The sequence below is a fragment of the Glandiceps talaboti genome, chromosome 7 (genome assembly GCF_964340395.1).
Source record: "Glandiceps talaboti chromosome 7, keGlaTala1.1, whole genome shotgun sequence".
In the NCBI taxonomy this organism is placed as follows: domain Eukaryota; kingdom Metazoa; phylum Hemichordata; class Enteropneusta; family Spengelidae; genus Glandiceps; species Glandiceps talaboti.
The window spans coordinates 22,464,697-22,491,607 of NC_135555.1; the positions used below are offsets into that span (position 1 = coordinate 22,464,697).

Below are 26,911 nucleotides of genomic sequence, written 5' to 3' on the forward strand. Positions count from 1 at the left end.
AGGATGGCGCCACGGAAGCTGGTCCGAAGACCGGAAAAACAGATGAATGGAAAGCTGATGTGAAGACCCAAGACAGATGACTGGATAAGAAGACCGAACACTTGATTGATGCCAGATGCTACAAAAGTAAGTATGAATTTCATTTTATTCAATAAAAAAAGTTATGCTGTATTAATACTGTTTTATTTTTTAATTCACTTCAGGATGGCGCCACGGAAGCTGGTCCGAAGACCGGAAAAACAGATGAATGGAAAGCTGATGTGAAGACCCAAGACAGATGACTGGATAAGAAGACTGAACACTTGATTGATGCCAGATGCTACAAAAGTAAGTATGAATTTCATTTCATTCAATAAAAAAAGTTATGCTGTATTAGTACTGTTTTATTTTTTAATTCACTTCAGGATGGCGCCACGGAAGCTGGTCCGAAGACCGGAAAAACAGATGAATGGATAGCTTATGTGAAGACCCAAGACAGATGACTGGATAAGAAGACCGAACACTTGATTGATGCCAGATGCTACAAAAGTAAGTATGAATTTCATTTCATTCAATAAATAAAGTTATGCTGTATTAATACTGTTTTATGTTTTAATTCACTTTAGGATGGCGCCACGGAAGCTGGTCCGAAGACCGGAAAAACAGATGAATGGAAAGCTGATGTGAAGACCCAAGACAGATGACTGGATAAGAAGACCGAACACTTGATTGATGCCAGATGCTACAAAAGTAAGTATGAATTTCATTTCATTCAATTAGTAAAGTTATGCTGTATTAATACTGTTTTATTTTTTAATTCACTTCAGGATGGCGCCACGGAAGCTGGTCCGAAGACCGGAAAAACAGATGAATGGATAGCTGATGTGAAGGCCCAAGACAGATGACTGGATAAGAAGACCGAACACTTGATTGATGCCAGATGCTACAAAAGTAAGTATGAATTTCATTTCATTCAATAAATAAAGTTATGCTGTATTAATACTGTTTTATTTTTTAATTCACTTCAGGATGGCGCCACGGAAGCTGGTCCGAAGACCGGAAAAACAGATGAATGGAAAGCTGATGTGAAGACCCAAGACAGATGACTGGATAAGAAGACCGAACACTTGATTGATGCCAGATGCTACAAAAGTAAGTATGAATTTCATTCAATAAATAAATAAAGTTATGCTGTATTAATACTGTTTTATTTTTTAATTCACTTCAGGATGGCGCCACGGAAGCTGGTCCGAAGACCGGAAAAACAGATGAATGGAAAGCTGATGTGAAGACCCAAGACAGATGACTGGATAAGAAGACCGAACACTTGATTGATGCCAGACGCTACAAAAGTAAGTATGAATTTCATTTCATTCAATTAGTAAAGTTATGCTGTATTAATACTGTTTTATTTTTTAATTCACTTCAGGATGGCGCCACGGAAGCTGGCCCGAAGACCGGAAAAACAGATGAATGGAAAGCTGATGTGAAGACCCAAGACAGATGACTGGATAAGAAGACCGAACACTTGATTGATGCCAGATGCTACAAAAGTAAGTATGAATTTCATTTCATTCAATAAATAAAGTTATGCTGTATTAATACTGTTTTATTTTTTAATTCACTTTAGGATGGCGCCACGGAAGCTGGTCCGAAGACCGGAAAAACAGATGAATGGAAAGCTGATGTGAAGACCCAAGACAGATGACTGGATAAGAAGACCGAACACTTGATTGATGCCAGACGCTACAAAAGTAAGTATGAATTTCATTTCATTCAATTAGTAAAGGTATGCTGTATTAATACTGTTTTATTTTTTAATTCACTTCAGGATGGTGCCACGGAAGCTGGTCCGAAGACCGGAAAAACAGATGAATGGATAGCTGATGTGAAGACCCAAGACAGATGACTGGATAAGAAGACCGAACACTTGATTGATGCCAGATGTTACAAAAGTAAGTATGAACTTCATTTCATTCAATAAATAAAGTTATGCTATATTTTAATACTGTTTTATTTTTTAATTCACTTCAGGATGGCACCACGGAAGCTGGTCCGAAGACCGGAAAAACAGATGAATGGATAGCTGATGTGAAGACCCAAGACAGATGACTGGATAAGAAGACCGAACACTTGATTGATGCCAGATGCTACAAAAGTAAGTATGAATTTCATTTCATTCAATAAATAAAGTTATGCTGTATTAATACTGTTTTATTTTTTAATTCACTTCAGGATGGCGCCACGGAAGCTGGTCCGAAGACCGGAAAAACAGATGAATGGATAGCTTATGTGAAGACCCAAGACAGATGACTGGATAAGAAGACCGAACACTTGATTGATGCCAGATGCTACAAAAGTAAGTATGAATTTCATTTCATTCAATAAATAAAGTTGTTCTGTATTAAAAATGCTATAATCCTTTTTGCCGCCACCGCCGTCAACTACCTCGCGTCGCGTCGCGTCGCAAATTTCACCATCTCCGTCAGCATCCGCGCCGTCAACTACCTCACATCGCGTCGCGTCTCAAATTTCGCTGTCTCCATTTTCACCGCGCGCGTGTCTCCGCCAGCGTCCGCGCCCAAACATACAAACTATATGTTTGTATGTTTGAGGTTATAGGGGCCCATGCCCTTATAACTTAACACTATTTGCTGTCAAGCATAGTGTGTGTGGAGTTGCCACACCCCCTACCCCACCCCACCCCTCCCCTGGTATATGGCATCTCAAAGAGGCTACATTGAGTTGCTTGGCAGCAATGACACCCCTAGCTTTGACTAGATAATATAGAAATTATACTGTTAGAATAATGTTAGTATACATTATTCTAACATCGAATTTCTAGGGGACCTTATGCCAGAGATATGCCATATCATAACCTGTTTACAGCGCTCACAGCAAATTCCATTTTATCTTCAAGGATGGGAATTTAGCTAAAATGTAATGTAAGTTCCATAAACAGTCTATACATAAATTAACCAACTGAAAGTACTGTTGTCTGGCTGTTGTGGATGTCAATCAAGGCAATGGCTATTATATCTACAGCATATTAAGTGTACATCAGCTACACCTGACGGCTAAGAGTGGTAAGTGCCATCTATAAGTTACTCACTTTATGTTATTCATCTACATTTGATATGCAATGATGATGAATGTAAAATAACTTTTAATTTATACATGCTAACATAAGTGACACATAAGGCAAGTAACGCATGTGTGAATATAAATGATGCACACATAAGACAAATGATGAAAATATGAAAATGAATTACACACGCATAAAGTAAATGGTTCATCATAAAAATAAATGACACATTTAAGGTAACTGATGCATGTGTGGAAATAAATTACACATATAAGACAAATGACATGCCATGTAAAAAGTGATATACAAAGCAAGTGATATACGTATGAAAGAAAATATAACGCTTAAACACACAACTACGACTGCTTGCTGGAGAGTTTGATGTGCCCTCTACGACAGTTTTCCAAGTAATACTGCATTATATAGTAGGAGGGTCGGACGTACAAACATTGAGTACTTTAGATGTCTGACTAAATGTTACAATACGAATACTGTGTAGGCATTTTGTCAACCGTTACCAAATTTGAAAGAAAATGTCATGGTAGGTAGGATGGAAGTGGTTGAGGGTTCATCGAGGGTTACAGACTTAGGCAGTATTTTGACAGAATCAGGTGAAATGAGTTAGGTTTCAATTGAGTCTAGTACTACCCCAGTGTCAGTAGCCGGCCCTCACTGGCTAGACTACTGCCACATTAGCTAGCCATTCCTCGCTGAAACATCTCGTGCCACTACTAAAATACCTCGAGCCACGATATATCTCATTTTCCAACTAATAAATCACACAAAACTCTTCAAGCGCATAACCACTCAAAAGAGTTTTGAGCGGTGGTGTCGTTACACATGTTGACCAGTATTATTGAGCATATGCATGACACCTGTTCACCCTGCATGCCTGTCCAAATGGCTGATGATGGAGACTTTTTGAGTGGTTGTGTGTTGCATGAGAAATGAATAATTGGTGTGCATTTGTTATTTTAAGGGAGAATGGAAGAGGTTGAGGAACTCTGCGTAATTTATTTGTTGGGAAATGCGTCACAAGAAATAGCGCGGGTGGTGGCACTAGCTGTTCCACATGATTGCCTTTGAAGACTCGTACAGAAAATCAACTCTCTAATGCTCCCACTACCAATTACACAACCATCAGATGTGCTGACTTTTAATAAAATGCCATGAACATAATTCAACCCTATGTGTAAAGAATAGTTTCTGATACATGATAGTGCTACTGTCTTGTGAAAACACCATATTGCTAATTACATGATTACTATCTTCTACAGTTTGGAAAGCATATCTTCCTGTTATAGTGGCTTTAAAAGTCAAAAAGGTCAGAGCTTCTTGGGAGAGAACCTTACCCCCCTCATCCCATGATATGCGTACATATCCCAATCTCAAGCTTTTTTCCCTAGTTTATAATGCCAAGATGCCATTAAGGTTTTCATTTGCTCATTACATGATGTGCTGTGTGATAAAGTATTACGATAGACTCTCTCACAGTCCTCGTAGCTTCACATAAATATCTAAAACTTGGGTTGTTTTGTATGTACGATATCTACTGTATATAATAGTACTTGAATATGTCTGTACTGTGTGCCCTCGTCATATAGGGCTGACCTTTTGTTAATGTGTTCACACGAACCCCTAGCCCCTCTCAGTTTGAGTATAAAAGCCCACATGGGTGTAGAGGATGCATCTATTACACTATTTAATTTAATAGAACGTAAGAATGCGTACATATGGATTCTTTTCATAGACTTCTTTTGGTACATTCAATACTATAAAGCCATACAATCTATTAAAGTATTTGATTGAGTTAAATGTTAATAATAACTTAGTTCTTTGGATCGGTGACTCTCGTAAGGATAGACCTCAGCGAGTTTGCGTTAATGGTTAAATGTCTGATGAAATTGTACTGAACGTTGGAGTCAGACAGCTTGTTAGAAATGAATGTTACAAATACAAAAGAATTAGTTGTAGCTGGATGATGTCCAATATGTTGGTACTCCATGACAATTCTCCTCGCGCCTAAAATCAGTTGTATCAGAGCTAACTAGCCTTAAGATTGGTGAGATTGATATCATTCCATCTTCTTCAGTTCGGAATCTAGTTGTGATTCTAAATAGCGATGGCGCCATGTCTAATCAAATTGGTCAGATATGTAGAAATGGTTATCATGTTGCACATAATTGGAAAGATTTGTTGACTTTTGGACAAAGCAACCACTGAAAAATTAATCTACGCATTTGTAACATCCTGCCTCGATTACTGTAATACTCTCTTGTACGGAATAACTAAAGTTCAAATTAACCGTCTACAGACTCTTCAAAATGTAGCTGCACGTCTTGTCAACTGCCCATGCAAGTTTGATTACATCACTCCAGTACTTGTCAACTTGCACTGACTTCCAGTTTAAGTAAGGATCAAATTCAAAATTCTGGTAACCACTTTTAAAATAATAGATCATGCTCAATTTCTGTATCTGATCGAACTAATTCGATTGTATGTTCCTACTACAGATCTTAGATTAACCTTAGATTGATTTTCAGATTAATAATGATGACAGCACATAATGTACATTCTAACCACTCAGTTACTTTTCACGTTGTCGCTGTCTTTCTTGTTCAGGAAAAAACAGTTTCAAAGTCAAAGTAAATGGCCGAAGTGTGTGGACATTGTGCTTGGGGTATCCCGAAAAGCGTCGAGTATCTTCAAACAGAACTCTTGGAAAACGTTGTGGTCCGCTGTCAGAAGCAAATTTCGACCCCACCCCCCTCAAGACGAAGCAGACGGAAACAAAAATGATAGTAGGGCTATTGATTGCGATATTGTTGGTGGTATGATACCTTCAGGTGATCGTGTAAAAGAATCTCATGACTGTAAAAACAAAGTTTGTTGTCAAAGAACTTCACACATATTTCTTTAACACTTTTATGTGAAATTATTCGTTTTCATCAAATGTTGCATAATACTAACCCGAGTTCCATGATGGTTACAATATTCCAATGAACTAAATGTTCAGAAAGTCATCTTTGTCTTAGAATGTCGACATCATAATTTTTTCTCCTTCAGTTTACAGATATACCCTTGTCCCTTACGACAGTTGGGAAATGGTTGATGTAATTTACAGTGGTAGTTTATATCTGTACATAAAGTTAAATATGACGTGAAAATTACGTCGATGAAACGCATCAAACTTGGTCATGAATTGAAACTTGGTGATATTCATAATGAATTGACCTGTGGATTCTTAAATCGGGTCGACAAAAAGGTCACTGAACCAAAAACAAGCTGACCCCCCTATCACTTAATTCTAAAACATGATGATCCCCCATATATAATATTTTATCATGACTCGGTGTGGTTTGCTTGACTGTCTTGCAAATACTTTATAAGATCCCAGGATAGCATTATCATAATTATAATTATTGACTACACAGGGTAAATATATTCCAAAAGGAGTTTAGTAGCACCTTTGCAGTGAAAGGTAGGGGGAAAGCTTGAGAGGGGAATATGTACATCTCTTATGGGGGAAGGGTCCTAGGGGGTCTTCCCCTTGAAGCCCAGGAGGTTTTTAGAATAGGGTGAAAGTATTTAGGGAAAGTTTAATACCATTATGACTGTAAAAAGGTTGTTGGTGCATCTGATTGTTGATTGAATGCATGAATGACCTCTGGGGTGGGGTTTTCCCCCTGGCATATCTGGAGTTTTTTGCTTCTATTTAGGCAATATTTAGATTATTCATAGCCTGTGAGGTAATATTTCCAAGCTTCGAAAAGCTAATGTAAATGTAAGTTTCACATAAAAATGGGCCCATGACATTGTTATAGGGCACCAATATTGCATGCATAGTAAAGTCATCGGTATGTTAGAGAACTTTAGGTGGTCATACCTCGTGTATAATAGAAACTGGAATCTGATGAGATGTGGTGATTTGTGGTGTCAATAACATGTAGTTTCCAAAATAGAAAGTGTATTAATCTCTTCTGACAAGTTCAGAACAATTTAGATTATTAAACTTCTTTTATAAACTGTCTATGAAAATTACCATTACGAAACCTTCAAGTTCACTTTTGCCCCAAGTTACAATACAAGTGAAGCATTGATTGTGGAACAGCCAAGCATTTACATGACATGTTCTGTAACTAGTGTGGTAGCTAGGTAATACATGTATATGTATAGGTATATATTGTTTGAACTAATAAGTAATACTATTAAAGAATTCATGTAAGAAACAGGGACAAGTTGAACAAATATTTACATGTACCACATTTCAGATAAGGCTATATGCCATTGTAGAAAAGGATTTTTTTCTTCCATCACATTCCAAAACACAATGACCCCCCCCCCCCATCCACAATTTCCAAAACAGCATGACCCCCTACTGCTAATTTCAAAAACAGGGTGACCCCCTACAAATCCACCCCACCCCCCAGGCCAAAGAAACTGACTGGTCCCCTTATAGCAACACAACCGCCGTTTATACTTCCTCAACTCCATTGCAGCGTATGCATGCAAACACATATGAATCAAACGATTCGAATTGCGAACTCTATCCTACAGGTCCCCATTTATACAACTGGGTTGACTCAGGCACAATCTAGAACTTACCCAAGGAGTTTAGCCATTCAGAAACAAACAGCAGCGATGAGGCTCAAACCTGTAACTTGTAGATTCAAAACCACTCGGCGACCCACATGACATTTTCCTGTCTTCAACTGGAAATGTGTCACGAATATCGTATCTACATGTGCGCCTAAATTTGATTAAATTTTGTACAATAACGGTTCATCATTATTCTCTCTTTAGGGATATCACTTGTGACGAAAGTGACAAGTTTACTCATTTGTACGGAGTAGCCACCAACATATTTACAGTATCCATATTTATGACATACATTTCTGGTGAGAAAACATTAGGTGATATAATCTATGACGAAAACTTACAATTGAGTTGGTGACCTGTGACCTTATGACATCATCAACATTTCATGAATATTGAATTTCATTTTCAAGATATGTGAAATGACAAATATGTATTTCGTTTCTTTTTTTGGACAAACAGGTTGACTACACTGTCAGAGTTCGGTTGGCCATACCAATTTTGAAGTCCCTTCCCAGAGAAGCCAGGTCTTTTCAAACAGTAAGTTGAGTTATACAGAGCAGTCTGCACATTGTGTTCGCGTCTTCTTCACATAATTGTGTTCAACCTCTTTCAAATTCACATCTCATCAAAGAGGGTGTTGTCACCAACAGTATCTTGTCTCTTGGCCTGAGCACAAAACAAAATTAAATGTTCACCTGACTATCCTATTTTTTGAACTCATGTTTATCGGAAACGAACTTGTGTGTTGTTTTTGCCCAATTCAGCAAACAATTAATTCGGGTTTTGTTTGTAAATTATTGGTAAAATTGAGACATTTGGTTTATAAAATATCCGAAAGCGACCTTTCTATTTAAAAATGACGCCTAAATCATGATTAGCAATTGCGTATCTGTAAGTTGAGAACTACTGTATATATCAAATATTAACAGAAAAAAAGTGGGAAATACAGAAGAAAGACACGGTACCGTTTGAAGATTTGGTTGAACAACATTTGTGTATTCACGATTTACAGGTTGATGGTGTCAAATTGACGCTATGTGATTTTGGATTTTCTGGTTGCATTGGATAAACCGATAATATTGGTAATGGAACAATGCAATACGTGGCGCCTGAAGCAGTCCTGATAATGTGTGAAACTTTACAGCCATCGCTTGACATATGGTCGATAGCAGCAACTATTATAGAAATGTTTATAGTAGACCTGCCATGGCCACAAATTAAAGATGGCGATGATATTGAAGTCATATTTGACCATTTTACTCAAGAAATATTCTAATGTACACCTCACTGGATTCAACCAAATTGATGGTTATACCTTGGTCGAGATACTAGAGTCATGTTTATATACCCCTAACATGAGAGCAGGTCTGGGAGAATTAATTCAGAAGTTTGAAAAGTTAATTGTCGAGTATGAGGATGAACAAGATTAACAGAATTATTTGTGTTTAAATTTTGAGACTTTATTGTAGTTAAAGTAATAAAGATTAATTTGTAACGTTTTTATTGTAATTTTGATGGACTGTGTATCAATTCTTGTCATGTCAAGAAACTGGTTTAATACCATTGATGATGTTTCATAAAATCACCATCTGTGTGTGTGTGTGTCTGTGTGTGTGTGTGGATGGATGGATGGATGACTGCAAGATGGATGCATGGATAAACGCATGCATGCATTGATTACGGACTAGCAGTTTTCCATAAGGACCAGCAGCATTATGCTACCTGTCGGTCTTTATGACCAGTAGTCGTTTTCCTTTAATTTCACACACTGACTGGAAATGGAGCTTGATATGTAGACTTAGATAGAAGGATAGCTGACTTAGGGATTCTCTTTTAACCTGAGATAGAATTTGACTACCTAGGCACATCATCTTGGGTTGATGCCACAACTTCTGCTTCATATATGATTCACGCATTAATCTTGGTGCCAGTGAGAATAAGTCAACGTTCTTGTTCTATTTTGACTCTCGAGTAAGATATAAAATGCTATGACAGGTACTTAGAATTGAGTAGTAGAGGGGAAGTCAAATTGTGATTATAAATAGTAGTAGTAATAATAATAATACTTTTTTATTCACCAATATAATAAAAATTACTTAAAATTAAACTAGATACATATACAGAATACATGGCAGAGTGGATCAAGAAATAGCAAAGCTAGTCAAACTTGTATCCCCTTAGTGACTAACAAGCATACTCTTACTTTTAGGTGTATATATACAACATTACAGATTGCTATAAGAACTATCACAAATAAGAAACATTTAAAAAAAGACAAAGCACAACAAACAACAATGGAACAGTAAAATTGATACACATACAATTTCCACTATCAATTTACGAAAAGTTGTACATGACATTACAGTTATACATATTCTGAGAATACATGTAACAGCTTTTTAACTGTCTTTTTTAAAAATTTATGCATGAACCAATAGACTGAATCTCAACAGGCAGATTATTCCAGGCTTTGACGCCAGAGTATGAAATGGAAGATTGACCAAATGTTGTATGATTATATTCTAGAAAAAGTTTACGACTATGTCTTTGTCTTGTATCATAGGGATGATCTATAAGAGTAAAGTAATCTGTAATAGAGTGTGCAGACTTGTGATACATCAGATTATGTATAAAAGAGCTAACTTTAAATCTGTAAAGTTTGAAAATATTAAGGATTAGTGGAATAGGTATTTTCAACATTTGCTATGGTGGCGCTCTACTTCCTGTCTGTGTGTATCTTGGGGGTATACATGGTATAGGTTACTTGTTGCTTTCCTCAATGTCTGAACAATATGAAAAATATCCCTGATTTACACTTCTATAGTCGATTTTCCGGTTCCAAGATGCATTGCACGAGAGGACGTCGCTTATGTTGTTAGATTTAGTCTTTATTACATTTGAAATAACATTTTCATCAGGAAATGATGGTAAGACATGTTGACCTCTTTAATTATGGGTGATTTTACAGAACAAAGACTGAATGCCATCGATGACAGAGTTGGATTTTACTGGAAAACCCAGGGTATGGTCAGGTGACAATCATCCCCCTCATTAGCGCGTGCAAACCCCACCTGTGCATACAGAATACATGGCATTGTATAGAGAGACGCGCAATGAATCTTGGAACTGGTAACAGGTCCATTGGATGATAACCCCAATTTGAGTGAGGGCGCTGTATTTTCAATTTCCTGTTTGCAGTCTGGAATGGCCTATTGAGATTGCATGTACCACTGATGTTAGTGAGTAGTGTGCAAAAAATCAAAGAAGTTAAAAGTACTTCTGAGAATGTCGAACCACAGCATACAAAAAATAAAACAAAAAAAGAAAACCGACATTTGTTATACAAATGAGTTTATTGAATATTTCAGTGACAAGAAACAGACAAATTTTGAAATATACACAGTATTATATCATTCAACCTTTTCATAAATTTATTACATTGTCTTTAATATATGTCTAAAAAACAGCTAAACCACCAAAAACACACAATATTTTCTTCCATAGTGTCAGTTTCATGGTATGATATATTTCGGATGAATGAGTCAGCTGATAGGATATATAGCATGTGTTGTCTATTAATAACACATAGAGTAGTAGCACATTAAAATACAAACATTTGTTCTGGTTTAAAGCCACTGAAATTATGAAACAAACAAAATAAAAAGTCCTGTTCAATTTTTTCTTCTTATATATACATACAGTCTTCAAAAAATATCCTGCACAATGGTCTTTGCATATCAATTTATGGACGATTTGATAATTTGTAAATGTGTGATTATATGGATGGACTTTTCGACAACCTGGTAATACACATTTTTTGTGATAATTCAGAAAGTACTTTTTTCTTTTCTGGTTTATGGTTTTCTCCACTCAAACTTAGCTAACGGATAAATAGCATCACAGAAAGCGATGTAATTAACGTCGTCTTTGTCGCCGATTTTAACATGGAACTGTTCATATAGAAGTTGGAATTCTCTTTCGCTGACTAAACTGTTGAGCTCCAGTTCACTGAGGACACGTCTGAATTGGGATCTAGAGACTGTACCGTTATGTACGCGGTCATAATCTTCAAACAGTGGGAACAACTGCATACTCCTTGTACGAACCTACCAAATATACAAAACAAAGGATTGATTTTAGATGCATGTAGGCTGAGCAAGATAATTAATAAAATATGCTCTGCACTTTGATATATTTTCTATTATATCATACAGGAGCCAAGATGTGGGATATATACTCTGGTCGTTCTACATCACGAGAATGCATGTCTATGTCACTAGTTCTGCTGTGTTCAAAATATGAGTCAAAAAGTTCAAAATTGCTTTCCTAATTGATTGTGTCAGATGCAGGTATCATGTGTCGACAGAACAAAAAAAGAATAAATGACAATACAAGTAGGTGGTAAATAACAAAATTTTGACCAGTTCCCTACATCAGATTTTAATGAGATTGATTTGCACCCAGACTGCAGCTGTACTAGGCAAATGAGATAACCACTCCCCAACTGATAATACGCCTTTCCAAAAATTTGCCATGGTGTGCTCTACTTCCTGTGTGTGTACCTTGGGGGTATACATGGTATAGGTTACTCGGTTAATCATAGAGCACTGCTGCTTTCCTTGATGTCTGAACAATATGAAAAAATCCCTGATTTACATTTCTACAGAATACCAAGGGATAAAGTTCTTAATAACCAGTACTATGAGGTGATGATACGCTCAATATGAGCGAGGGCGCTGTATTATCTATTTCCTGTTTGCAATCTGGAATGGCCTATTAACCATTAATTAAATTGATTACATACCCTATTAGCTAATCTTTCCAGTGTCTGCTGCAAGCACATTTTTTCTTCCGGAGGGAGAACATTCTGTTCCACTTCTACGGGTACACGGTATTGTTGTGGTGTTAACAACAGTGCCTTCTCTAAATTCTTCACGGTAAAGATGCCTTCTATCTCATCATTGAATTTCAAGTATTCCACATAGTTGGGATCTACTGGAGACTGGAAACTGAAGGAGTAGAGATGAATAGCGATTAATTGTCAGTATTGTAACTTATTGCATTAAGAATTTACCATGCTTGGGGTAATGGGTGGCTGAGTGGTTAAACCACTTGCCTCTTATCACTGCGGCCGGGGTTCGATCCCATTCAGGGTTTGATTAAATTTACCACACTGTAAGAAGAGTGTCGTTCAGTTTGACTCTACCGAACAACGCAGGCTTTCCTCAGGTACTCTGGTTTACTCCTACATTAACACTGAACCCATGAGGGATGGCCCTCACTGGACTTCTTGGGAGACAAGTGTTTATATACTTAGATGTTTATGATATCGATGGTCTATCTATTCACTACTTGAAGGTCCTTAATGATTTCAATGATGAACGTTTCAATGATGTTCGTGTTACGTACGACTGTGCATTCGTCACTATTTTAGATGTCTTAGTTTGTTGTCTTGACCAATCAGATCTCTTGATTTGCACCATCAATATACTGGTATAATATAATGCCATTTACTAGTATTTCATTTTGCCAGCCATCGACAAAATCAGAGAATGTTGAAGGTATAGTTGAAATGAAGTTGAAACGTGAATTTTTATAAAGGAGGGCACTCTGATGAGCAATATTCACATGAAGTTTGTTGTTCATAACCTCACTGGATCAACTGTAGCAATGTTAGTCTATGTATAAGGTACCCAGTGACAGAGCACCCTCACTCATCTATAGTGTAGTTGGAGTTAAACATTGAGCATACTTACGCTTGTTCAAGAATGGCGACCTCTGACCCCTTTAAACCAAGATTGGCAGGATCCAAAGCACGACGGAATGTCTCCTTCTTCATGCGTCCTGTACGAAGTTTGTCGTAATCACGTAGGAATTCCAAAATACGAATCCTCTCTTTCATCACCTGAGAAAATAAGAACAGATGTTAGAATTTTCAGAAATCATGTCAAATGATAGACTTGAATTATTTTAAATATCCAAGTTCAATCATAATGTACATAACAACTGCCGACATCAGACCGTGGACAAACGGAAACTGTTACAAACAGGGAAAGTAAACAAATGAATTGGATTAATAATACTTGGCACAGCATGTTGGAACAGCAGAGACTTGTATTACATTTCATGGTTTAATAAGAACAGTTTTATGGCCTCTTTATGTGTATGTGATTTGTTTGTGAACATAAACTATTGCCAGTTATGTGACATGGCCATAAAATTGTATTTATTGGTTAGAATTTTGAGATTGATTAACAAAGACATGATGTTAATGACTGTGTGGGTGGCTGTGAATGAATTTTAAATTTCATCTCATGCATCTCAGGACTTCTAGAGTAACAACTTTGACATACTGTGAGTGGAGGTGTAAATGGTAACGATACTGTATAGGAACTAGACTGTGAGTGGAGGTGTAAATGGTAACGATACTGTATAGGAACTAGACTGTGAGTGGAGGTGTAAATGGAAACAATACTGTATAGGAACTAGACTATATCATACTGGAAAAAAATGGTGTACATCATGTAAATTGAGCTTGTGGAAGTTTTCAAGAAAAAAAATGACAGGTTCATCTACTCTTAAATAGTAGTCCCTGTTGTATTAATACTAATACCAAAATATTAAGATATAAGTTATAACACAGACTGATATTTTTATAGTTCATGTATTAATTTGCAGGAACTTCATTTTGTCAGTTTGTTGCTGATTTCACTCACCTTGGACTTGATTTTGGTGAGAACACTGTCGACGTCTGTGCATGCATTCTTCTCTAGATTAACCACTCTACTGTTGACAGCGTGTAGTTCAACCAATCTTTCCTGATACTTCATGTCTTGTTTGACACCTGGTTGTAACTCTTCTAAGAACCTCAAATAATTAAACCCAAAATTATCTGCAAATTTCATTTCCAAAGCAATCATTTCATCTTCTGTTGCGGTGAGGCTGAGATACGTCAAACACTGACGAAATTGTGAGTTGGTCACGTGGCCGCGATTATGACGATCGAAGTCCTGGAAACAAGGCTTTGCGAGAACTCGTCGTTGCATGGCTCTCCATTACGTTGTCTACGATTGAAACCACCATTCCATCGACGTTGTTCCAGTTTGTTGTACCAGGTTTATCCATTAAGAAGGTGTCTTGTGTAGGAACTTCGTTTGTTGGGGTCTTCTCTAAGTTTGGCTCAACTTGAGTAAACACTGGTAATAGATAAAAAGATCCACAAACCATAAATCCTACTTAAGCAACACAGGAAACAGTATTTTTCTGTTTTAACCAAGTGTTGACATACATTTAGCTTTATCCAAGGAATTCAAAATAAGTTTGACAACTTCTCATTTTGATATAAACGCTGATTTCTAAATATCAAATTTGAATCAAAACACTAATGAAAAATGAAGTTACTAAGTATTAGTTCGGTATTCACAGAACATCAAATTTTTATTTTCATGTACATTAATTTGATAAAAGACAACTAATTTTGAATAAATTATGACATTTATAAGACACAAATATTTCTCTGTAATTAATGCGATCTAGCAAGTTGGTCAAATACAGTTTTAATAATAACAATAGAGTGAATTTATAATGTGCCTGTTTTTTGAAGAGCTCCAGTTGCAGACACAGAACTACTAACAGAATGAGAGGATACAGAGAGACAATTTGAAAATATGGTAAGGATGCAGAGAGAAGTGTGTAAGTGAGTGAGAGTTAAGATTGAAATGGGTAGGTTTTAAGGGCAGAGTGGAAGGAAGACTTAGAGTTAGAGTGACAAAGAGTGAAGACTTCAAAACTGAAGCAGTGTAAGAAAGGGAACGCTCACCGAGCTTCTTTAGTGACAAAAATTGCAATCTATTTTTCATCTTGATGTAAAAGCCCACATTAGATTAGGATTTTTAAGTTTTTCACTTTAGTACAGTCACTATAGAAATCTTATATCATATTATTATTACTTTTCAATATCTTAAAGGCCTATGTTTCAATCCTAGGCCATCACATCAGTGTTAATTATCTTAATGAGGATTAATTGAGATCATTCTTTTGTTCTAGACCAACTTTTTGGGGCAAAAAAAATAATTTTCAAACCTAAATTCAAATCCTACTTTGCAGTGGGCCTTTACACATCTAAACGAAAAATATATTGCAATTTTTTTTTAACATTACATGGACACTGTTGCTATAGTTACCTGTGTCGACATCTACTTTGAAGTTTGGCCAGAGTACTCTACCGGGGTGTTTAGGATCATTATAGTAAGCACACAGAGCAAGAAACTCTGCCTCGGACAAGTTACTCTGTCCCATAGTACTCAAACCCATGGCTGTTAGACCAATACGGAAACGGGTCTGTGAGATTGAACCATTGCGTAGCGGATCAAAGTCTTGGAAGTATTCATTCACCTGAAAGATAAAGAAGAATTAGTAAATAAAAAATACCACATAAATAACGTCATACTAAAGTACATATATCTATCACACATTTTGATTTTAGTATCCGGTAGGTTTTTTTCCAGTGTACAAGTGTGTATATATTTTTTATGTAAACATGTACACATTATTTTCTTGTGTACAAGTTTATACATTGTTTTCTAGTGTACAAGTATGTATATTTTTTCAAGTATACAAATGTAAACATTTTCTAATGTAAAAGTTTCACTTTGTACAGAGGCTGGTACTTGTTTTCAACCACACAGTATGTCCTCTAATGATAGCTAAAATTTGTTGTTGTGAGTCAAAATGAGAAAAACCGAGATTTCTTGTGAGTCACCACATAGTATAAAGAGATAGGGGAATGCCAAATTTTGGTGCGTCACTAGATATTGTGTGCATCAGTGGCGTGTCAAATTGGCTGAGAGGACACACTAATCACACATACGTGTATGTTTGTACCTTGAATTTTTTTCCCTTCTTTTGCAGTGAACCATCACTTAGCCCACCAGTGTACTGGTGTACCTACCGTTCCTTTTTACATCTTAGATAAAAAAAATAAAGTACATGTTCCTACCCAGATCCTATTAACTAATGAATGATGTCGTATTCTGCCTAAAACTTCTTCAAAGTTGACTTTACTGATATCAACAGGTTTCTTGGTCACAACAGAAGCATCTCCTGCATCTTTCATTTCATCACTTCCAATAGTAAAGCCAACAAACTCTGCAATAAAATAGACAATGTATAACAATCATTAACAAAAAATATGAGTGTGGCAGACAAATCTCAAATTTAAAGTTTAAAGGACTATGTTTCAATCCCAGGTCATTGCATTAGTGTTATCTTAATAAAGTTTGCATGAGTTTTTGGGTAAGGAACACAATTTGAAAATGAATTATAGAAAGAAAACAAATTAACTTATCATAGTGAAGAAATCATTTTTTTTTACCCTTTCTTCTTCAACAACAACAACAACAACAACAACAACAACAACAACAACAACAACGACGACGACGACGACGACGACGACGACGACAACAACAACAAGGTAATATTAGATATGTACCACAAATTACTTGCACTGGTGCACACACATACTAGTGGTATTTTCACTGCAGTGCAATATCAAAAACATTATTCCATACCTAGCTGTATGCAAATGATATACAAGTGAGGACGCAATCGTTCACTACACACAAAATCATGTGATTGCACTGTATGATTTTTATGGAAATTTGCCATATCAGATAAACATATATAATAACAGAACCCCATGCCACATGAGTTCCAGTGTGGGTACTCAGGGTATCTGCACTCATGCTTTCTGCTGCACTTTCACAAGTGTGGTGAGTGAAAGTGCAGGTGCAGAAAACACTGCAAGCACTCATACAAACACACTGAGTACGCCACACTACACTCGCTATGCTCGTGAGAGTACGGGCGCAGAAAGTTAACTGAAGTAAATTTCTGGATTGAATGATTGTAACTTGACAAATCAGATATATTACCTCTGTCCACAGCTTGGACAAATGCTGGATAGTTGACATCTCCACGGCGTTCTGGGTCTTCAAATTTACGACAAAGTAACTTGAAGTCTTCTGATTGCACATTGAGACTCAAGAAATGTAAGATACGACCAAACTGGGAAAATGTGATGTTTCTTGTATTTGCTTTGCTCTGTTGAAAAGACAGAAATTAACTTGTAATGAACCTCATGGTTCTTTGAACTGGGACTGAGTGTCACAGAGTTTTGAAACCTACAAGGCCTTAAAAAACAACTTGTTTGGTTCCGGTTCCCCGACCCCACCTAGTTTTTTACGCTGACCCTAAACTGTTTTTAATGTATTCGAGAAAAATAAAATAAAATCGCGAAAATTGTGAAGTCTCGCAAGAAATAGTGGATGTGGAAAATGACATCAACTTAAAAAGACAATATAAAACTGTTCTTCCAATCTGTAATGGCTGTACATCTGATGAGATGAAGCCAATAACACAGAGAGAGACCATATGGAAAACTACAGAAAACATAACTACCTGAACTAGTCACACATGAAAAAAAAAAAATCCAAAAAAACCTCCCAAAACATCTACCTACCCCACCTATTCTAAAATTGAGTGTAATCGGAACCGCACAATTTTTATTTTTAGGCCTAACACCCAAGCAAAATGATTTCACTTATATACCTGATATTCATGCTATAAATGATAGTGGTACACACTGAATTTGCTTTTCTGGGATGTAACAGATTGTATTGTCTATAGATAGACAAGTATTGAAAAGATTTTATAATAGGCCTTTCCAAAATTTGCCATGGTGGCGCTCTACTTCCTGTCTGTGTACCTTGGGGTATACATTGTATAGGTTACTCAGTTAATCATAGAACACTCCTGCTTTCCCCTATGTCGGAACAATACGAAAAAAATCCCTGATTTACACTTCTACAGAATACCAAGAAACAAAGCTCTTAAGAAACGATACTATGAGGTGATGATACCTCCAATTTGAGTGAGGGCGGTGTATTCTCAATTTCCTGTTTAAAAACTAAGCCTCCTTCAAAAGAAAAAAAAAAAAGAGTTAAAAATTGTACATACTCTGTCATAGTCTTTGAAATAGGCATACATCACGATACGTCGTTCTTGTACGGTTACTGACAAATCCATCAATACCTCAGCTACTCTGGCTTCTTCTACATCACTCAATGGATTGAGATATCTGGACAAAGCACCTAGTGGTGGTCTTTTCACTTCCATTGTTGGTTTCTTCTCCAAGTCTGGGTCATTAAATGCTGCAGATACAAACAAGTGAAATGATGACGGTATCCCATGTTATTTATCAATTATATATATAGATACATGTAGCAAGTTGATTGGTAAGAATGCACCATAAAATTAAAATATATACACCAACATTTTATGCTATGCTCCTTTATTTTCTTTAATACAATTGTCCGATTAAAATTGAATTTCAAATCTATTTTCGTCAACAACTTGCAGAATTGTAATCCCCCCCCCCCCGGATATGGGTGGGCAGGGGGCGGATGAACATTTTTTTTTTTTTTTTTAAATATTTTTTTTATTTTCCAAAAGATTTTTTATTTAGTCATCTGACAAGAAAGCAATCAATATGATCCAGTTAACTGCCTCGTCTTCACTTGTCATTGAATGGGTTTACTGTGTTTATACACTCCTACTTATCCCTTCATGAAAAGAGTGAAGAGAATTTTCATCAAAGCTTGTCCCCTTGTGCTTGGCAGATGTTACTGAGTTAGCTTATGTCTATATTCTTACATTGAAATTTTACCTCCCTCCCACATACAATCTTTTTTGTGACGTCACCTAACCATTTCACTTCATTGATCTCTTTCAACAAGACTTACCATTTTCCATTAGGTCACAGAATTCCTTGTATCGTACTCTGCCGTCTTTGATTTTGTAGTAATCCACCACTTTCTGTATATCACTGCGTGATAACTGTGCCTCCTTGCCCACAGCCAATGACAGACCACAGATGAACTGGTTCTCGGTGATAATGTAGCTACGTAGTCTGTCGTGATCACGGAAAAACTCAGTGGTACGGATACCATTTTTGTACACAGCTGTACGGATCTTGTCAAAGACATCATCAACGGACCGTGGTGCTACAGTCTGAATTAGAAAAAACAACACATTAAGACTTTTATAATCTTGATTTGATCACTGAGCAATATCAAACCTTCTGATTTTTTGATTTTTTTTTTTTTTTTTTTTTGGGGGGGGGGGGGTAATTATACCAACCCCTAATCTACACAATTCATTGAACCAATATAGAACCAAACAACAGAAATCATAGTTGATAGAAGTAGTTTGCAAATGTGATATTTTCCTATAACTAGATATTATGCCCCAATATTTTTCTTTGTTCAGCCAAGGAAAATACAAGTGACCTCAGGGCACTTGTTACTTCTCGGCAAGTGACTCATAGTGACAACCCTTAGGTCATGAGTATTTTCCAGCTGAATGAAGAAACAATATTGGGAATAATATAATTATACCATCGCCAGTGATATAAAAGTAAAATTGGGGAAAGTAATGGCACTTTTGAAAGTTTTTACTCATATTTCGAACACAGCAGAACCAGTGACATAGACAATGTGTTGTCGTGACATAGGCATGCGTTGTTGTGAGGTAGAACGACCAGAGTATATATTCCATATTTTTTTATTGAACCTGGCTTGCGCATGGTACAATACTACATTTTATCTGTCTCAACTACCCATTTCGAGTACCACAGGAAGGTCTTGTGTATTGGTAATAGCCAAACGATGTAATTTGAAAACAATCTATTGGATGACTAATTTTCTTCTTCATAACAGACATTTCCAATGCCTCATCAGCATCACTGATGAGACAATAATGATAAATTAATCCTCTGGGGAAAATACATCAAATCAGAAATTCCTACACGTTGACTTACCTTGGCTGGTATGTTATACTCAGCTTTAGCTGGGCTACCTGGATATTCTAAATCCTCAACCAAGGTGTCTTTGATAGCCTCTACATCATGGTGGAAATTCAAGTAGTTACAGAGACTAGCTTTACTTGGATCCAGGTATTTCTGAGCCAGTGTTTGCATCTCATTCTCTGTCACATCTGGTGGACCAGGAAAACTACGATAGAACTGTAACACAAATGAAAATAAAGTTCAACGTCTGACCGAAAAAATAAAGATCTACAGATAGGACGATATTCCAACAGAAAATCCTCGCATCAATAACTATACTACGCTGTTTTGATTTGTGATATGTAACTATATCAGGTATCTATGTTACACTGTGATGTAGCGTTTAAAGTCTAATTTCAAACACAGTATGTATGTCACGTGACTGTCACATGATGTCCATGTGATTTCTTCCTTACATGACTTTCTGTGACCAACCCATTGTGGTGACTCTGTCAAAATCTTCATAACACATTTGTCATGTGACTGTCACATGATGTCCATGTGATTTCTTTCTGACATGCCTTTCTGTGACCAATCCATTCTGGTGTCTGTCAACATCTACATAACACATTTGTCATGTGACTGTCACATGGTGTCCATGTGATTTCTTTCTTACCTGGCTTTCTGTGACCAATCCATTGTGGTGTCTGTCAAAGTCTTCGTAACAAGTTCTGACATTGATTCCATGGTATTTATAAAATGGTGCAATTCTCCTCAGAATATCAGTACATCTACTACGAAAGGATGGACTGAGAGGACGTTGAGAGCGATGTATCCCCAGACTAAAGGATATAAAGAAAATAACGTTTTGGAAATGTGTCACATAACAACTATATAAAATCTCGACTGAGAGCAATAAATATCAATAGCGACTTCACAATAAATGTCAGTATGTGTCAGATGATAAACACATCTAATTGCATTTTGGAAAACAACAGCCACTAGTATTGAGGGTGATAATATTGATAACGACCTTATAATAAATGTGTCTAAACGATAAACATAATTCTGAAATTGTCACTGAGGGTAATAAACATTAATAATGACTCCACAATATCCCATGGTGATTACATCAACAATATAAACTTCACCATATCCCTTCATAATTATAACAATAGCAATTTCACTATATTCCAGGGTAATAATACCAATAATGACTTTGTCATATCCCACTATGATTATATGAGTAATAACCTCATTATATCATTAATAACTTTGTGACATCACAGGTTTATAATGCTACTTATGAAATATTATCATACCAGGAGAATAATCGATATAATGACCCAAGAATTTCAAAAGGTTAACAATACAATAATGACTTTGTGATATCTGGGCAATATATTTCATTATCTCATCTGTAATAAGTATTCAATAGCAAAGTGATATACTTACTATTCTGTGACTTCTACTTTTCTTGCTTGTGGTTCAGTCTTCAAATCATTTGGTTCAAAAACTGTGAAAAATACAATTTTAGATAAAAAAGTTACCACTCACTTTTAAAATAATGTCACATACCCCCAATTGTTCTAAATTACTGTCAATCAATCAATCATTCAATCAATCAATCAATCAGTCAATCTATCAATTAATCAATCACGCAATCAATCAATCAATCAATCAATCAATCAGTCAGTCAGTCAGTCAATCAATCACTCAGTCAGTCAGTCAATCAATCAATCAATCAATCAATCAATCACTCAATCAATCACTCACTCACTCACTCAATCAGTCAATCAGTCAATCAATCAATCAATCAATCAATCAATCGAGTGCCTGTATCCAATACAAAGTAAAGTTCAGAGGCACTGTACAGTTAAATATTGAAAACCTTCGCGTTTTAAGGTTTTTCCTGAAGGCATTGACTGTGGGTGTCTGTCAGAGCTCCGGTGTCAATTTGTTTTAAAGACGAGGTGTGGCATGTGAGAAAGCATGGCCACCAAAGGAATTAATTTTAATATTGTCACTGAAAACATTTCATTTTTAGTGACTCTCATAATGTCAGTAATGCAGGTTTAATGAAAAAAAAAAATACATCGACAGGACAACATCTTTTGAACAGAAACATGTGACTACTCCAAAATTTGTGGTCAATATGTGTTATTGATTTTGATTTTACTAGTTCATAACCCTGTTACCCAATTAAACAGATATTCTGTGTACTATCCCAGAATACTCACCACAATCGATGACATCAGAGAATTTACGATAATTAATCATTCCATCGTTTTTATCTTCGTATTTATCTGTCAGTGCCTGCTCATCTTCGGGGAATAGTTGTATTCCAAAGCTTTGATCCAGAACACGCTTAAATTGTGATGCTGTGGGGAAAAAAATGCATACTTTTAATTACAAACATCTGTTCCCAATAACAGTATCAAATCTACAGAGTAATCTACCGTTATGGTTCAATCAATACCAGCTACTAACAATAATGATACAATAAATATGATAATATCTCTTAAATAAATAGTTCAATATGTACATCATTTCTTATAAAAACATTTCAATTTTAATGGTTCATACAAATATTTGTGTATGTTATGATACATTTAGATGAATAACAATAAATGTGACTCGCATTATTTCTGTATTATTCATTGCTTAGGCTTAAAAATGAAAATTATGTGGTTCCAATTATGCTCAATTTTAGAATAGGTGGGATAGATAGATTTTTTATGTTATTTTTTATATACCGGGGGTATATATTTTTTCATGTGTGAGTGTCTAGTTTAGGTAGTTATGTTTTCCACTGTTTTCCATATGGTCTCTGTGTTATTGGTTTCTTCTCATCAGATGTACAGCCAGTACAGACTGGAAGAACAGTTTTATATTGTCTTTTTAAGATGGTGCCAGTTTTTGCATCATCCACTATTTCTTGTGAGAGATATCACAATTGTCCTGATTTTTTCCCTTGAATATGTAAAATAATGTTTAGGGTCGACAGTGAAAACCTATAGGTGGGGTTCGGGTAACCAGAACCAAACAATTTTTTTGCCTTACAACAAGTCTATAGGTTTTTTGCTTTGAACTCCCTATCAGTAGAATGAATAACAGACTACGTTACTTTAAGGAGAGTTTAGCCTAGGAAATAGTCATCAGGGATTTTTGGCTCTTGTCTATGTAGGGAAGGCAAGAGCCAAAAATCCCCACATGACAGTCTAGAAAATTTATGATTATGTGTAGTTAGTGATCTGAATACATAACGTCATGCTGACCATGTTGGATTTATCTACATTTTTATTTGCCATCATGTGAGAAATATGTAATACGTAGAATAGCAATATAGATATGTTTTTTAATAATAATTTTCTGAATAAATGGGTCAATCTGTTGACAAAGACTGAAGTACGCAGTCAAAAATATCAGATAACAATTTTCAAGTTTGTGTTTGGATCAAAAGTTTAAAAATTACCAACACTGAATTACCAACACAGATGAACTTTCATTTAAAGATGTTTTTTATTGTTCAACTCAGGCAAATAATTATGATATCAACTCTTCATTTAGTTAATGACATTAACAGTAACAGCATGCACACTACTACAATTACACTAGACATGAGGTATAATTTCTTGAAGTTCAAACAAAATCCATGGTCAGCAATCAACTGAACTGTTTCTTTCATGCAGTTACTGTTCATATCATTAAGTTAACTAAATAAAGAGTCTACACTGTGTATGTGATATTTGTCTGTTATCTTTCTTGTGTCTATCTCAACATGAAACCTTGTGATCAGACTCACTGATCTTAATAGTTCATTTAACAGCTTGGGCAAGCTTTTCTGCAAAGAGCTGTAATATGTGGTATGTAGAGAGTGAAAGTCCCCACACTTCTGAAACTGTGTACTGCAATGTATGTTATGTAGATTATTTCAACTTACTTGAAATGTAACCAGATCTGAGTCTGTCATAGTCTTTGAAGAACTCGGTCACACGAGCTCGTCTGGAGAGAATCTTAGTTCGGATCTGATCCTCCAACACATTGATAGATCTTTCAGACATCTTGAATGATGTCCAGTTGTGCCCTTGTGGTCAGATTCACGTCAACGGTTTTCCCTTTTTATTCTAGTAAACATAAACAGAATAAATACATTGATAGTTCTTTCAGGCATCATGAACGATGTTCCATTGTTTTCCCTTTTATTCAAGTAAACATAAACATAAACGAATAAGTATTTGGAAATAGCTCATTAGGTGATGAATTATAAATATGCACAAATTTTTACAATAAAATTGAATAATATTATGAAATAAACTGTTGATCTTTCTGTATTACATTCAGGTCAGAACAAACAAAATATTAAATGGCTATCATAAAGCTGAACATCGTTGAGATTTGAGACTGTTTTTATGTTTTCCACTAGTAGTTTTTATCACTTTTGTAGTGTTTCAGTGCCTATGGACTTTTAGGATATATGGCGCTTTACAAGTGATATTATTATTATTGTTATTATTATTATTATAGATTAGTAATTATGCAACAATTTTAGTAAAAAAAATATCTGTGAAAAATGTGTGTTTCGATCAATCTCGCCTCGATGGTGTACGTCCTTGACCTTGTTGCGATCGGCTTTGTTTATCTTCAAGTTGTGGGTAAGGCCATGGAAGTATAACCCACGATAACACCTATATGTTTGTTTTGACATGCCTTCATTGCTTCATCATTGGCAATATATTACAATGGTCACCGTGCGTACGCGTGATTACATATGAGCAGTTCACTTACAAGGTAATGTTTACAGTGATTTTTTTACCTGTCTTGTTTCCAGAGTTTGATTACGTCTTGCCGACGCCTAACATGCTGTGGTAGTTGCAGTAAATTAGTTTTGAAAATGTTGCTTTCAGTCTAGTCATTGCTTAGTTATTTTGTAATCCAGCATATTTGTTTATGGTCAAGTTTTCCCGAATAATAGTTGTAACATTTGTTTATGAAAAGCCGGCGGAACGTAGTGCATGCCGGGACAGTGACTTTATTATATGCAAGTAAAAGTTCGTCGTGAATTTATTACAGGTTCCGGGGCCGTGCGTGAAGCAAGTAACTTTGCACTCTAGACTAGAGCCTGTTCAGAAAATGTATCGGCTGATATAAATTTACCGGTTTAACTTCACACACACACTTAGGCCATTCTCATTTTCGCGCCTTTTGCAAGTTTCCAGTCACGTAAAACACTTTGTAAATACTTGTTAGTATGTGTCAAAAGTATTAATTGTTGCATTTTTGGTGTGCAACAGTACATTCCATACATGAGGTTTATTTTCAGTGCTTCTTTTCTTTGTCATACAATAAACAGCTATAGACTAGTTAGTACTGTTTATTTCTTTTTATTTTATAAAATGCTATTTTCAGTCAATCTTGAAGAGTCAATTTTAAACAAATGTTTATGGCCCCCCCCCCCCCAAAAAAAAATAATTAAATAATTAAATAATTAAATAATAAGTATATAGTAATAATAATTTTTATAATAATCAAGTTTATTTCAATACTAACCACCCTACCTGGGGTAGTTTTGTATGCTGAGTTCAAAATAGGGGGTCATTTTATGAACATCTGTTGCCATGGTAACCAAAACCACCATAATATGTCAACCATTTTTTCCAAAATTTGACATAAAACATTGAAAAAAAAGATAATACAGTGAAAAAATGCCCTTGTATTAGACATGTATGAGTTAGTGCTACCTGGTGTAACATAAATTGTATAAAATTGGATAGCTGTTTCCATGGAAACGTATGGTAGACGTGAAAATTATGTTTTCATTATATACACATACATCTCACAAATAACATTATAAATCTGATAAATATCTTTTTATTTGCACATTGACCCTACTACCAAGGGTACTTTGTCATGCTGAGTTCAAAAAAAGCGGTCATTTAATAACATCGGTTGCCATGGTAACCAAAATAACCATTTAACGTGAATTTTTGAAAAATTAGACATAAAACACTTTAAACATTTCAAATTTAGGAAAAAAACATCATTGCTGTTGGAATGTATGGGTTGGTGATATCTGTTGTAACAAGGTTTCATGATTTTTGAAATTATCTGTATCAAACCTATGCAATTCTAAAGTAAAACTCTAAAAATCACCAGAATAAATTGTAAATTTACTAAATACCTAAATACCAGCAGTCCTTGAGAATTCGAACTACACAACTTGGTTCAGTCTTTCATCACAAAATCTCCAAATGTGTACACATACATTTGAGTACAAGTTGACATACGCGACTCCATACTGTATATCGTTTGTTTATGGATAGAAATTCAAAATCCGACAGTTTTAAAGATCGTCTGCTGCTCCAGCTGACACTGTAGTTTAGTATTGTGACAACTCGATGTGT

At 35.8% G+C, this 26,911-nt stretch overlaps 2 protein-coding genes across 2 annotated transcripts; both read right to left on the minus strand.

Moving 5' to 3' along the window:
• Window positions 1–11,517: 11,517 nt before the first annotated feature.
• On the minus strand, window positions 11,518–14,583 carry LOC144438097 (uncharacterized). The gene is made up of 4 exons (XM_078127126.1): window positions 14,380–14,583; window positions 13,420–13,568; window positions 12,468–12,672; window positions 11,518–11,769 (listed from the first exon to the last, which is right to left on the minus strand). The coding sequence occupies exons 1-4, from the start codon at window positions 14,581–14,583 to the stop codon at window positions 11,518–11,520; spliced, it is 810 nt and encodes a 269-aa protein (XP_077983252.1).
• Window positions 14,519–26,765, minus strand: LOC144438098 (uncharacterized). Its single transcript, XM_078127127.1, has 12 exons — window positions 26,689–26,765; window positions 24,451–24,634; window positions 22,748–22,888; window positions 21,963–22,023; window positions 21,184–21,349; window positions 20,541–20,744; window positions 19,465–19,732; window positions 18,680–18,873; window positions 17,596–17,764; window positions 16,662–16,810; window positions 15,847–16,057; window positions 14,519–14,859 (listed from the first exon to the last, which is right to left on the minus strand). Exons 2-12 carry the CDS (start codon window positions 24,569–24,571, stop codon window positions 14,657–14,659), a joined length of 1,887 nt encoding a protein of 628 aa, XP_077983253.1. The 5' UTR covers window positions 24,572–24,634; window positions 26,689–26,765; the 3' UTR covers window positions 14,519–14,656.
• Between the last annotated feature and the right edge of the window lie 146 nt (window positions 26,766–26,911).

Bases quoted from the DNA above. Each gene is read 5' to 3' on its own strand.
- LOC144438097 (XM_078127126.1), bottom strand. From the start codon at position 14,583: ATGATTGCTTTGGAAATGAAATTTGCAGATAATTTTGGGTTTAATTAT. The intron at 13,569-14,379 runs GTGAGTGAAATC...TTATTTTCTCAG, and splicing joins TCACCAAAATCAAGTCCAAG to GTGATGAAAGAGAGGATTCG. The intron at 11,770-12,467 runs GTATGTAATCAA...TATATTTGGTAG, and splicing joins TGGAAAGATTAGCTAATAGG to GTTCGTACAAGGAGTATGCA.
- LOC144438098 (XM_078127127.1), bottom strand. From the start codon at position 24,571: ATGTCTGAAAGATCTATCAATGTGTTGGAGGATCAGATCCGAACTAAG. The intron at 21,350-21,962 runs GTAAGTATATCA...TATATCCTTTAG, and splicing joins AAAGTAGAAGTCACAGAATA to TCTGGGGATACATCGCTCTC. The intron at 17,765-18,679 runs GTATGTACAATT...TCTTTTCAACAG, and splicing joins ATTTCAAAGACTATGACAGA to AGCAAAGCAAATACAAGAAA.